Here is a 15,175-nt window from a genome sequence, read left to right on the forward strand (position 1 = left end):
CTAATGTCTGCTGAGTGTACCCAAATTTATTTCATGGTTTCAGGATCAGAGAGAATACTAGGGCTCTTGCACCTATAGCAGGGAGGAAAGGGGACAAAGATACAGGGCTAAAAATGGGGATCTGGTGGTCAATACCTAATTCCACCTGCTTCTCAGCTTTGCTGCAAGCTCAATTGGTGCCGCCGCCATCATTCAACAGAACCTCACTGGCAGATAAAAAGCCAAGGCGTGTGGCTTGTGGTCTACAACAGTCAGGGTTTTACTACTCAAGGCACACTCTTGAATTTGATAATTCAAGAACTCAGTTCTGAAAGAATTTCCCCTGCCCCCAGTACTGAACCCAAGGGCACTCTATCACTGAGTTACGTCCCCAATCATTTTTATTTTTTAATTTTGAGATAGGATCTAACTAAGTTGCTCTGGGTGGCCTCGAACTTGGAAATCCACCTGCATCAGCCTCCCAAGTTGCTGAGATTACAGGTGTGTGCCACTGCTTCAGCTTCCTAAAATACTCTCATAAGGTATCAGTGATTCAATCAGTTCTGAAACTGAAGGATAATGTCCATCAGGACTTGAACTTGGTTTTCAGAAAATGGTGTTCACATCAGACTCTGGGGCTTAGAGACAGCAAACTTGAGGGCTTCCACCTTCCCTATCAAAATGGAAAATGCAAAAACAGGTCTGAGTTGTCCAGTGGTCTTGGGTTACCTGAACAATGTTCTCACCTGGAGAACTGGCAAGGAGCTTCTCTCTGATTCCTGCCAACACTAGCTTTCAAAGCAAAGTGATGTACCTGGTGGAATCTTCCATGATGGAATAGTGTTGAACCAAGGACACCAGCAGGAAAGCAATACAAGGGGGAAGGGAAAATGTGACTGAAGAAGGCACCTGGCTATGTCTATAAAGTCCTAAGGTTGAAATGCGGCTGTCTCCACAGCAGCCTTCCTCACACGCCAGCATCTGTGTTCTGCTTTCCTTGGTGTCGCTTGGTGTCACTAAACCAGTATTCACTATTTCATGGGTGTATTGTCATTATGAAAATATGAGTGACTATCTCAGCAGGGAAGTTTGCAACTAGTGCCTGTCATTTTTCTCAATTAAAGAATTCTATTTCCAAGAGTGTTTTGGTCAGCTTTTTCACTGCTGTGAATAAAAGATCTGACCAGAACAACTGTAGAAGAGGAGAAGTTTATTTGAGGGCTCACAGTTTCAAAGATCTTAACCCATAAACAGCAGGCTATATCCCTTGGGGTTTGAGATGAGGCTGAATAATATGGTGGAAGAGTGTGGCAGAGGGAAGTAGCTCATATGATGATCAGAAAGCAGAGAGGGAGAGAGACTCCATTTGCCATATACAAATATATGCCCAAAGCCATGCCCTCAATGCCCACTTCCTCCAGCCACACCCTATCACTTCAGTTACCACTTAATTAATTCCTATCAGGGGAATAATTTATTGGCTGGGTCAAGGCTCTTGTAATCCAATCATTTTTTCTCTGAACCTTCTTGCATTGTCTCACACATGAGCTATTGGGGGATAACACATCTAAACCATAACAGAGAACAATCTAACAGAAAATTCCTGCAATCAGAAAGAGGGAAAGGAATCATTTATAAGCACACAGAGGATCAGAGAGTGCCCATGTATGTATATATAACTACATACATATTTTAATTTTTTTTGTCCGGTCAATTAAGCTTCCCACACTCCTAGATAGCAATTCTCAAGGCATTGACTTGAAAGCCTGGGGAAAAATAGTATCTGATCTATCTCCAAGAATTCAAGGAGTGGGCTAGGGATGTAGGTGGTAGCGTACTTGCCTGGCATGCATGCGGCCTGGGTTCAATCCTCAGCACCACATACAAACAAAGATGTTGTGTCTGCCGAAAACTAAAAAATAAATATTTTTTTTTTAAAAAGAGAATTCAAGGAGTAAGTAGCTTGATGCTGGTAATTTTAATTTTGTTTTACACAATTTTAACACACTTAGTATGTCAAATAATGGCACCTCACTCCTGTTCAAAGTGAAATACATAGGTTATTTCCATCCAGCAACTTCAAAGGATCTGCTCATTTCTTTAATTGTCTGCTCTTAGGTAGTACATAAAAGAAAAGAACCATCCTTGGGATTCTCTACCTGGAAAAAAAACAGCCCTGGAAATAAGCAACTTGCCTGGTCTGGCACAAATCCTCAGAGAACTTACCATTAAATGTAAGGTTTTCCAGTACTGAGATGGCCCATTTTTCTTATATGATCTTAAGATCTACATGAATATATATAAGAATAGTCGCACATCCTTATATGACGCTTATCAGCTTTACTTCTAAGTGCTTTACCAATATCAACTCCCTCAATATAATTTCATTCCCCAAATAAGTGACTTTTTGTGTTGTTTATAAAATATGTGCACATTTTAATTAACACCTGATTCTTCCGCTCAGTAGTTGGTTGATGCTGGAGATATAGTGATGAATAGACAAACAAACACAGTTGTTGCCTCATGGAATATACATCAACAGGGAAGAGAGATGTGAAATAAGCAATTCTCAGATGTGATTTTTATGAAAGAAGGCAAACTGTGAAACATGGTTTTCTTTCTTCAGTATTCCCAGCTGGCTTAGGCTCAGACAATTTGGAAAATTGCAAGGTTAGAATCTGTTTGTTTTTTTTGTCTTATCAAAAAAACTAATTTCTATTTAATAAAAAGTGATATGTGTCCACTGTACAAAATATTAAAATTCTAGTCAAAGAAAAGACACTTTAATTATCCATAAGTTCAAATCAAACAAAAATACCATTAAGAAATTAATATCTATTATTGATAATTCGCAATCTATAATGCTTAACATTTTGATCGTCTATATTTTCTGTATATTTCCATTTATTTGAGACCTTTAAATTTATTATTTTATAATTATGTATAGTGTTTACTTATAATTTGTATTTGAAATATTTTATCAGGTTATTATAATTTTCATAATTTTAATGCTTCACCTTCTAAGATAATTGAAAGTATATAAATAAGACAACAGAATAACTTACAATAGCAACATTGAGAAAAGAAATGTGAATAGTGTCTTTTTCCTTTCAAATTTTGCATATACACACAAACACACAAATTTTGATTACAAGATATACATTTTTACATTTTGTAAATTTAAATTTATTCTTTATATGTATTTTTTCTTTACTAGAAAAAATTACTACAATTTTTATTTCAGTTATTTTTAAGATATATTTTTATCAAGTATATTATGTCTGAGGTATTCCTAATTCAATTTTACTATTTCCTAATTCTTTTTTTTTTTTTTAAAGAGAGAGTGAGAGAGGGGAGAGAGAGAGAGAGAAAATTTTTAATATTTATTTTTTAGTTCTCGGCGGACACAACATCTTTGTATGTGGTGCTGAGGATCGAACCCGGGCCGCACGCATGCCAGGCGAGCGCGCTACCACTTGAGCCACATCCCCAGCCCAACTATTTCCTAATTCTTGCTCTTTTTTTTCTTTATTAATTGCTTTTATTTTTTAAATACATGACAGCGGAATGCATCATAATTCTTATTACACATATAGAACACAATTTTTCATATCTCTGTATATAAAGTATGTTCACACCAATTCATGTCTTCATACATGTACTTTGGATAATGATGTCCATCACATTCCACCATCATTGCTAACTCCCTGCCCCTTTCTTTTCCCTCCCACTCCTCTGCCTTCTCCAGAGTTCATCTATTCCTCCCATGCTCCCTCTCACTCCCCCACTATGAGTCAGTCACCTTATATCAGAGAAAACATTCACCATTTGTTTTTTTGGGGATTGGATAACTTCACTTAGCATTATCTTCTCTAATTCCATCCATTTACCTGCAAATGCCATGATATTATTCTCTTTTATTGCTGATTAAAATTCCATTGTGTATATATGCCACATTTAAAAAATCCATTCATCTACTGAAGAGCATCTAGGTTGGTTCCACAGTTTAGCTATTGTGAATTGTGCTGCTATAAACATTGATGTGGCTGTGTCCCTGTAGTATGCTGTTTTTAAGTCCTTTAGGTATAGACCAAGGAGAGGGATAGCTGGGTCAAATGGTGGTTCCATTCCAAGTTTTCCAAAGAATCTCTATACTGCTTTCCATATTGGCTGAACCAATTTGCAGTCCCACCAACATGTATGAGTGTGCATTTTCCCCCACATCCTCACCAACACTTATTGTTGTTTGTTTTCATAATAGCTGCCATTCTGACTGGAGTGCATTTTGATTTGCATTTCTCTAATTGCTAGAGATGATGAACTCTTTTTCATATATTTATTTATTGATTAAATATCCTCTTCTGAGAAGTGTCTGTTCATGTCCTTGGCCTATTTATTGATTGGGTTATTTGTTTTTTTTTGGTGTTTAGCGTTTTGAGTTCTTTATATACCATAGAGATTAGTGCTCTATCTGATGTGTGAGGGGTAAAAATTTGCTCCCAAAATGTAGGCTCTCTATTCACCTCACAGATTGTTTCTTTTGCTGAGAAGAAACTTTTTAGTTTGAGTCCATCCCATTTATTGATTCTTGGTTTTAATTCTTGTGCTATAAGAGTTTTATTAAGGAAGCTGGGGCCTAATCCCACATGATGAAGATTAGGGCCTACTTTCTCATCTATTAGATGGAGAGTCTCTGGTTTAATTCCTAGGTCCTTGATCCACGTTGAGTTGAGTTTTGTGCATGGTGAGAGTTAGGGGTTTAATTTTATTTTATTGCATGTGGATTTCCAGTTTCCAGGCACCATTTGTTGAAGAGTTTATCTTTTCTCCAATGCATGTTTTTGGTAACTTTGTCTAATATAAGATAATTATAATTTTGTGGGTTAATCTCTGTGTCCTCTATTCTGTACCATTGTTCTACCAGTCAATTTTGGTGCCAATACAATGCTGTTTTGGTTACTATTGCTCTGTAGTATAGTTTAAGGTCTGGTATAGTGATGCTACCTGCTTCACTCTTCCTGCTAAGGATTGCTTTAGCTATTCTAGGTCTCTTATTATTTTTTTTTTTTAAAGAGAGAGTGAGAGAGGGGAGAGAGAGAGAATTTTTAATATTTATTTTTTAGTTCTCGGCGGACACAACACCTTTGTTGGTATGTGGTGCTGAGGATCGAACCCGGGCCGCACGCATGCCAGGCGAGCGCGCTACCGCTTGAGCCACATCCCCAGCCCCTAGGTCTCTTATTTTTCCAGATGAATTTCATGATTGCTTTTTCTATTTCTATGAGGAATGCCATTGGGATGTTGATCAGAATTTCATTAAATCTGTATAGTGCTATTGGAAGTATGGTAATTTTATCAATGTTAATTCTGCTTATCCAAGAGCAAGGTAGATCTTTCCATATTCTAAGGTCTTCTTTGATTAATTTCTTTAGAGTTCTGTAGTTTTCACTGTATAAGCCTTTTACTTCTTTCATTAAATTGATTCCCAAGTATTTTATTTTATTTTATTTTTTGAGGCTATTGTAAATGTGGTAGTATTTCTCATTTCCCTCACATAGGGTTTGTCACTGATATACAGAAATGTCTTTGATTTATGGGTGTTGATTTTATAACCTACTACTTTGCTGAATTCATTTATTAGTTCTAGAAGTTTTCTGGTGGAGCTTTTTGGGTCTTCTAGGTATAGAATCATATCATCAGTAAATAGTGCTAATTTAAGTTCTTCTTTTTCTATACATATCCCTTTAATTTCCTTCATCTAATTGCTCTGGCCAGTGTTTCAAGGACTATGTTAAATAGAAGTGGCAAAAGAGGGCATCCCTGTCTTGTTCCAGTTTTTAGAAGGAATGCCTTCAATTTTTCTCCATTTAGAATGATGTTGGCCTGCGGCTTAGCATAGACAGCCTTTATGATGTTGAGATATGTTCCTGTTATCCCTAGTTTTTCTAGTGTTTTGAACATGAAGGGGTGCTGTATTTTGTCAAATGCTTTCTCTGTGTCTATTGAGATGATCATATGATTCTTATCTTTGAGTCTGTTGATGTGATAAATTACATTTATTGATTTCCATATGTTGAACCAACCTTGCATACCTAGGATGAATCCCACTTGATCATGGTGCACAATCTTTTTGATATGTTTTTATATTCAATTTGCCAGAATTTTATTGAGAATTTTTGCATCTATGTTCATTAGAGATATTGGTCTGAAATTTTCTTTCTTTGATGTGTCTTTGCCTGGTTTTGGAATCAAGGTGATATTGGCCTCATAGAATGAATTTGGAAGTGCTGTCTCTTTTTCTATTTCCATAAATAAATTGAAGAGTATTGGTATTAGTTCTTCTTTAAAGTACTTGTAGAACTCGGCGTGTAACCATCCAGTCCTGGGATTTTCTTGGTTGGTAAGCTTCTGATGGTTTCTTCTATTTCATCACTTGATATTGGTCTGTTTAAATTGTCTATATCTTCCTGATTCAATATGGGCAAATCGTTGACTTAAGAAATTTGTCTATGCCTTCAATGTCTTCTATTTTATTGGAGTATAATTTTTCAAAATAATTTCTAATTATCCTTTGTATTTCTGTAGTGTCTGTTGTGATATTACCTTTTTCATCATGTATGCTGGTAATTTGAGTTCTCTCTCCCTTCCTCTTCATTAGCATAGCTAAGGGTCTGTCAATTTTATTTATTTTTTCAAAGAACCAACTTTTTGTTTTGTCAATTTTTTCAATTGTTTCTTTTGTTTTGATTTCATCTCTAATTTTAATTATTTCTTTTCTTCTACTGCTTTTGCTGATGATTTGTTCTTCTTTTTCTAGGGATTTGAGATGAAAAGTGACGTCATTTATTTGTTGGCTTGTTTTTCTTTTGAGGAATGAACTCCAGACAGTGAACTTTCCTCTTGGTACTGCTTTCATTGTATCCCAGCGATTTCAATATGTTGTCTTTATGTTCTAATTTACCTCTAAGAATTTTTTAATCTGCTCTTTGATGTCTTCTGCAACTCATTCAGTAGCATATAGTTTACTCTACAGGTGTTGGAGTAATTTTTGTTTTTTTATTTTGTGTTGATTTCCAATTTCATTCCATTATGATCTGATAAAATACATGGTAGTATCTTTACTTTTTTGTATTTGCTAAGAATTGCTTTGTGGCATAGTTATGTTAACTATTAGTTAACTCTTATCTTTTTAATAATATTAACATATTCCAATATCGACAATATATCTCCTATGAACAACTGTTGTTATTAAGACGTTTACAGTTTAGTCTCAATGTTCAGAAATGTTGGATTCAATTATTATATAAAATATAATCAGTAGTTTTGTAAAAAGGTTTACAGTTTCTGACAGTGGAAAATAAACTGGAGGTGGGGCATAGGACAATATGCTGAGGAGGTAGGATGTGAGGATATAGAGTTAATATATCTTAGTAAATGTGAAGGAGAAATCTAATGAAGAGGGTTAGTAGCAAGAGAATAGACAAGAAGTAATTTAGGGTAGGCAAGTACGTGGGATGACAGTAGAGTACAGAAAACAAACACCCATATGTATTTAGAAAAATACAAGATGTTAAAACAGTAAAATTTGGATGGAGAAAGAAAAATGAAAGAATAAAAAGAAAAAGAAAAAAAAGGGCATGTACATCACCTCTATATTGTATTATTCAGATGACTTAGTCCTCAAAGTCTTATTTCATGCAAAGTTCTTGGTTTCACATATGCTGGGGATGTGAGGGCCAGAGGATAGAGGGGTAGAAGAGGAAAAAGAAACAAACAAACAAAAAACTGGAAGGAAGAAACCAGGGTTGTAGCTGGCTTTAGAGATCCGTACCTTTCCTGCTTCTCTTCTCATCCAATAGGTGGGTTCATCTGTTGTAAGCTGGTGTCTGCCCTCAGGATGGTGTAGGTAACCAGGGTGGGAAGACTGGTCCTGGTGCAGGGTGCCGGGATGAGGGGAGTGGCACCCACCGGTCCTTGCAGGGAGACTGCACCTTATGGGTCTCTTTTTGGGACCGCTCATATGACTCCATCGCCCAGTACTATCTCCTCTCCCTTTCTTGCCTGGAGATTTCCCTGTTCCTGGTCTCTCCCTCTCCCCTTGCAGTTCCCAATTAAAGAAACTCTCACCTCAGGGGCTCCCATGGGCGACTCCCTGGTCGCACTGCACATCTGTACTGGGCAGGTACTGGGTTACCGCAGCTGGGGAGGGGGGAAGGTTGGAAATTGGTACCTGGCCGCTGGAGATCCGATCTGGGAACTGCCCCCAGCTAATATGGCGAGAATGTTGAGTCATGATGGCAGCGGTCTCCTTTCAGCGCTGGGGTGACTGGTGAGGTGGGGGGAGTCTGGTGCGGTGGGGGGAGCCTGGTGAGGTCGGGGGAGCTTGGGTGGGGTGGGGGTGAGCCTGGTAATGGCATTGTGCTGTGGGTAGGTAGCAGCTGAGTGACCTGCATGGGAGCAGATCAAAGTCTTAGAGATCTACAGAGGTGTTGATAGGTGATTCCGTTAAGGCGCTCCCTGAGTCTTGCATGAGCTGGAACTCCGGCTTTGGGTACTGCTCAAGCGCCATTCGTCCTACTTGAACAGTGAGGCCCAGAGCCCCACACCGGTCACAGTGCTGGTGATTTCTGCGGAGAGCAGCTGGATAGGGGTCCTCTAACACTCTCAGAGATGGAGTATTCCTGCTAGGTGAGATCTGCAGGTGTGGCGGCACAGGGCATAGGGCTGTTCACTCCCTTCCTGCCATCATGTTTTTTCCAATCCCTCCTAGAATATGTTTTTTGAAACTAAACTCAACCTGAGCAGAGTAGAAGCACTACTATGCAGGGTAAGTAGAAGATGGGCCCATTGTACTGATGGCCACTTGATGCTGTAGGAGTCTTTAACATTCTTTCCTTCATAGCATTTGAAAAATTCATATCAGTATAATAAAGTTGAAGTTGACAGAGAATATAAAAAATTTCCCAAAGCATATCAACACTCTTAATTCTGTGTGGGTGTTTTAGAAGATTCTTTGCCTGCCTAGATAGCAAGTCTCAGCTTTTGTGAATTAGGCTGAAGCAGATGGCCTGGTTTATATTAATTAATATTAGACCATTTGACTTTAGAACACCCCCTTCATCTCTGAGTTCTTTGGTTAAATGAGCAACATAACTCCTTCCAAGATTCTCATGAGACTTACTGTTGTTGAAGCAATTTGAGATTCCAACTTTATTATTGAAGCATAGAATGTGATTATAGGCATGACTCATGTGTGGAATTCACATGGCAAGTGTGGTATGTGGACAAAGAAAGGGACAACAGAGAAACACCACTTATTGCAATAGGGGAATGTTTTCCGTCTCACCTGATTGAGTCCTAATGGTTTTTTAAATTCCCAAGTGCCTTTCAAAGTAACTAATAAGGTGTGTTTGGGGAATAAAAGCAGCATTTTTAAATTTGTATTTGCCCCTAAAGCCAAGCCAGATGGCTTCATGGGAACCAAAGCATTGGCAACTTTGGCATTTCTCAGTATCCCAGATCTACCTTCAAAGGACAAGACCAGCAAGTGCAATGACCCCCACGTGGACAAAAGGCACCAAGCCCTTCTTAGTTGTTGCAGAAATTGAAAAAGTGTTCTCCCAAGAATGGAGACTTAATCCAGTTCCTCAAATCTTAAAACATATACACAACCGCAAATCACAAATTTCAGGTAAATGGAAGAGTTTCACATTTGATAAAAAATAATTTTCCAGGGCTAGGGTTGTGGTTCAGTGGTAAAGTGCTCACCTAGCATGCATGAGGCACTGTGTTCAATCCTCAGCAACACATAAAAAGAAAATAAAGATATTGTGTCCACAGAAAACTAACTAACTAAATAAATCCCCAAATATAGGGAAACAAATTCTAAACTATTTAGCCAAAGAAATCCACCCTGACCTTCCTTTCTGGAACAGAAGCATTCCCCCATCATTTTATTTCTCAATTTCCCCCCAGCATTCCCATGTTATTGAGATGACAGAATCCAGGAACTAGTTTACAGTAAAATAATCTCTGCATCTCCCCCAAGGACATATTCCCTAGGCATTTGAATAGAGAGAAGCAATATTAAAGTGATCTGATGCTTATTCTTTGATTTTTTTTTTTTTTTTTTTTTTTGGTAAGGTTTGTCCTTTTCTCCCAGTCCCTAAGTCGATGGCAGGAGGTTTTGTTCCTCATTTTTACAGCTAGATAGCTGACAATATGGATGTTTTATTTTAAATATGAAAGTCAAATATATATGTGGAAGTCTTGATTCTGGCTGCTTTAATATAACTCAGAGCCTTCCCCTTGCCCTAGTTTATCCATCAGCCAAGTGTTCAAGACCTGCTGTGGGTGACCAGACCTCTCCTGCAGAATGGCGGTCCACAGACCTTCACACAGCTGATGAGCAGCCTGTCGGACCTTCTGTGTGGGTACCCAGAGGGAGGGGGCTCTCGGGTGTTCTCCTTAAACTGGTATGAAGACAATAACTACAAGGCCTTCCTAGGGATCGACTCTACCAGGAAAGATCCTCTCTATTCTTATGACAAAGGAACAAGTAAGTTTTCTGAGTTCTGTGCACAAATCAGTTATATTGGTTGAGGTGATGGTTTAACACTTTCAGATGAAACCAGTCCTGGGACTGACTCTCCCTTGGTGCTGTTGAGTGGCATTTGGACAAACAAATTTCTCCCAGAAAGTCCACTTCTCTCTGAAGGAAGATAGTGGTGCTCATTAAAAAAAAAAAAAAATCTGGATATGATCCACAGAAAGCACTGAGGCCCACTTGGAAAGGGAACAAAGAGGACATTTCCCACTGATGTAATTGAAATTGGGTTAAGTTCTAGAGGAAGAGAGAATGATAAATGAGGAGTCAACCCAGAGTAGCAAGCAAAGCTCAGCTCAGAGGGGCCCTGGGGAGTCAACTTAGCTGGGGGACATTTTTTTTTCTTTTTACAAATATAAAGCAATGAAAATCTGTATGTGTGATACTCAAATACATTCCAAATGGCAAGTCACTGGCAAGGAGGAGGGGGAGGAAGAGGAGGAGAAGTAGTAGTAGTAGTAGTAGGGTCTCAGGGTAAAGCATGGTAGAATGAGGAAGAAATGCAATGGGGTGACCCTTTAGTTAAAAACTAAAAAGACAAGAAAAGCCCTGAGATAGCTACATACAACAAAGAAGTGAAGCCACTAATTGAAGGGAAATCATTGAGGCTAAAGCTGAGGTTGGGGGGGGGGGGGCTCTTTGGCCTTTCACTCCCTTTCATCTGAGGTTGGCCTCTGCTCCTTGCAGTAATCCCAAGCAGGCTTCTCAGCCTCAACACAGAATAAACCACAGGGCAAGCCCCATCCTTTGTTTCACTGATGAGGCCATTATCTGGAGGCAGTGTGGCATTTTGTTAGGAGCTGCCTCTTGGTGGGGTACAGCCTACTAATTTGGGTTATTTGTCAAATCCTCCAGGGTGAAGTTGAATGAGACATGTGATTTGGATGCACTAATGACCATGTTTAGTCATAAGAAAAAGGGACTTTCTAAAAAAAAACAAAAAAAAATTGTTCCTTCTCTTCTGGTAGCCGCCTTTTGTAATGCATTGATCCAGAGCCTGGAGTCAAACCCTTTAACCAAAATAGCCTGGAGGGCAGCAAAGCTCTTACTGATGGGAAAAATCTTCTTTACTCCTGACTCCCCTGCAGCGCAAAGGTAAGATCCCCACAGCTGGTCCTGTCTCTCATACACGGACCTCCAGCGTAAGCGTCTGTGTGTGTGAAGGGGGAGGGGATATACCTGCAGGCTCTCCTCCCAGTGAGTTCTGTATTTGTTTTTTTGCTAGTGGACTCCTGGATTTTCTCCCCCATCTACAGCCATCATAGGAATGCCTTGCTCCCCTGCCCCTGCCTGGTCCTCACTCCCTATGCAGCCTACAATAAGGTTTTCCTCCCTGATGCTTGAATTACATCCCTAAAGGACAGATTCCCAATTCTCTGAATTCTGGCTTCTTGGAAACATCACAGATAGGAAGGAAGAGTATTTGATCACTAGGAGTCCCAATATAGTTTTTTTTTTTTAATAATATTTTATTGTTGGTTGTTCAAAACATTACATAGTTCTTAATATACCATATTTCACAGATTGATTCAAGTGGGTTATGAACTCCCATTTTTACCCCGTATACAGATTGCTGTGTCACATCAGTTACATTTCCATTGATTTATAAATTGCCTTTCTAGTGACTGATGTATTCTGCTGTCTATCCCATTCTCCACTATCCCCCCTCCCCTCCCCTCCCCTCCCCTCCCCTTCTCTCTCTCCACCCCCTCTACTAAAAATCGTTTCTTCCACTTATATAATTTTTATCCTACTCCTCCTTTCCTCTTATATGTAATTGTGTATAACCCTGAGGCTCACCTTCCAATTCCATGCAATTTCCCTTAACTCTCCCTTTCCCTCCCGCCTATCATCCCTGTTTAATGTTAATCTTCTTCTCCAGCTCTTCCTCTCTACCCTGTCCTTGGTTACTCCCCTTATATCAAAGAAGACATTTGGCATTTGTTTTTTAAGGATTGGCTAGCTTCACTTAGCATAATCTGCTCTAATGCCATCCATTTCCCTCCAAATTCTATGATTTTGTCATTTCTTAATGCAGAGTAATACTCCATTGTGTATAGATGCCACATTTTTTTAATTTAATGAGGTTCTGAGAAAATGACATCAATATTATATATACCTCTGAGATACTAAGAAATTAGATTCTGTCAGTCTGGAAGGCTGAGAAATTGTCATGTCCTGGGAAATATCAATAGATTGGGGGGAAAAAAAAAACAAAAAGCATTACCATGGAAAACCTTTCCCAAACATTAAGGGTTACAACAGGGCAAGAAAGATACAACCAAAGGTCCTTTCTCACTTTTTTCTCTTCACTCTTGCTTCTTTCCCTATCTGGTTTTAGGCCAACTCAACTTTTGAAGAACTAGCACGTCTCAGGAAGCTGGTCAAAGCCTGGGAGGAAGTAGGACCGCAGATCTGGTATTTCTTTGAAAGCAGCACACAGATGACTATGATCAGAGTAAGGATGGCTTGCACTAGAGGGTGGAGAAGGGGGAGACGGTTTCCTTCTCACAGGAAATCACCAGTTCTGGAAGCTATTGCCAAGTGGATTCACTGACTTTAGATAGGAATTGTGTTTCTCAAGTTCTGGGGGAAATCTAAAAGATACCACAAGACCTATGGCTTCCTGAGTTTCTCGCTTTTATGAATTCACTTGAGGGCCTCAGATTTGAATGGGCATCTCCCTAAGGGGCCAACTCTGTTACTGCAAAAATGGTTGAGTGTGTTTGTCTGATCCCATTTGTGGCCTTGCAAAGTCAAGAGACAAAGATTCTATAGTTGGGCGTGGCAACACACCTATAGTCCCAGCTACTGAAAAGCTAAGGCAGAAGGATCACTGAAGACTGGGAATTTAAGGCCAGCCTGGGCAACATAGTGAGACCCTGTTTCAAAAACAAACAAACAATAGCAACAAAAAGAAAGAAAAGAAAAGAAAAAGGAGTTCTATAAAGCAAAGATTAAAAAAAAAAGATAACCAAAAACAAACCCATAAAAAATTAAAAAGGAAAGCTGGGTACAGTTGGGTACACACCTGTAATTCCAGCAACTCTGGAGGCTGAGGCAGAAGGATCACACATTTGAGGCCAGCTTCAGCGATTTGGAGAGACCCTGGGTCAGAAACAAAAAAGGGCTGGGGAGGTAGCTCAGTGGTAAAGCAACCCTGGGTTCAAACCCTAGCATCAAATTAATAAATAATTTAAAATATTAAAGTTAAAAAGGAAAATCTGTATCATTTTACATTCTCCACCTCCTACGTCTGCACCCAATATGTGTAATCTCTCTATTGTAGGGGTCCATGCGTTTGGGGAAAAATGGGATAGAAATAGGTGTATCTTGTAATTAATTAGAGGACAGCATCTGTTGGGTCATGGGACCTTGTAACTAGATTTTTAGGGAGCCTTACAGTCTCCATCCCAAATCATTAAAATTTAGAAGTGATGTAAGAACAACTACAAATATCCTACAGAATTTCTATGACTGTATTTGTTCTTCCCAAGGACACCCTGGAACACCGAACTTTAAAAGACTTTTTGAATAGACATGTTGGTGAAGAAGGTATCACTGCTGAGGTCCTGCTGAACTTCCTCTATAAGGGTCCTCCAGAGAATCGGGCTGATGGCATGACCAACTTTGACTGGAGAGACATATTTAATATCACTGACCGTTCCCTCCGCCTGGTTAATCAGTACCTGGAGGTAAGTGAAGCAGGCCACCTGAGGGCCTCAGTGGGACCCTTGAAGACAGCTCTATGAGTGGAGCCAGAGGTCCCTTAACCAGTCAAATGGTCTTGGGTTTAAGCTTTCATTTTCCTTAGTGAAGAAACGAGAATTCTCATGGCCCAACAGATGCTGACCTCTATCTAATACCTTCTCCACACTTAAAAAGATTTCCTTTTCACATCTCCTGCTTCCTAAGTGCTCTGTGACTCCTTGACTGGCTCTTCCTCCCTTGTATCTATCCTGTATCTGTCCTGTCTACCATGGCTGCACTGACCATCTATTGACCAGGGTCCACCAAACCTGAAGTCCTGAGGCTAGCTGCTTGCTGGCAGCTTCTTCCCCACTATTCTACAAGCATATGAAACTCAAGAAGTTAAAGAAACAAACTCATCTCCCTCCCTATCAAACCTATCCTTCTGCATTTCCTGTCCTGATTAACATCATCAACATTTGCTCAAATTCTCAAGCTCAGTATTTTAGAATCACACTTAATTTTCTTCCTTCTTCATCTCCATCGGAGAGCAGTCTTTTCTTGAGTGTTACTCCATGCTGAACAATGTGCTTCATGCTTTTGCCTATAGTAGCCTCCTAGAATCCTCACGGCTCCATAAAGTGCCCTGCATTATCACTTCCAGTTTACAGATGCAGAAGCTGAAGGCTAAGGATGTTGAATAAGATCCTAAAGCTTTTGGGAGTGTGGAGCAGAATCCAAATCTGATTATGCCTGAGTTTTGTCTCCTCCACCTTCTAAATATCTCTCAATTCTGTCTCTATTTTCTGAGATCTCTGAGGATTAGAAGCCTTGTCATCTCTGTGCTAGCCCGTGCCTGCCCTGGACTCCAAGTCCTGTCTCTGCTGGCTCAAGCATTTC

At 39.5% G+C, this 15,175-nt stretch overlaps 1 protein-coding gene across 1 annotated transcript in view; it reads left to right on the top strand.

The window, feature by feature from the left end:
- Positions 1-15,175, top strand: part of LOC308655502 (retinal-specific phospholipid-transporting ATPase ABCA4-like) — a gene marked incomplete at its 3' end in the record, with an annotated part of 145,857 nt that overhangs the window by 34,948 nt on the left and 95,734 nt on the right. Inside the window, 6 exon segments of the mRNA XM_081305596.1 lie at positions 1,699-1,788; positions 10,297-10,537; positions 11,554-11,680; positions 11,842-11,908; positions 12,927-13,043; positions 14,083-14,280. Of these exon segments, the coding sequence (XP_081161722.1) occupies positions 1,699-1,788; positions 10,297-10,537; positions 11,554-11,680; positions 11,842-11,908; positions 12,927-13,043; positions 14,083-14,280 (840 nt within the window).

Source organism: Spermophilus citellus, assembly GCF_964194105.1.
Source record: "Spermophilus citellus genome assembly, chromosome: 9".
NCBI lineage: Eukaryota > Metazoa > Chordata > Mammalia > Rodentia > Sciuridae > Spermophilus > Spermophilus citellus.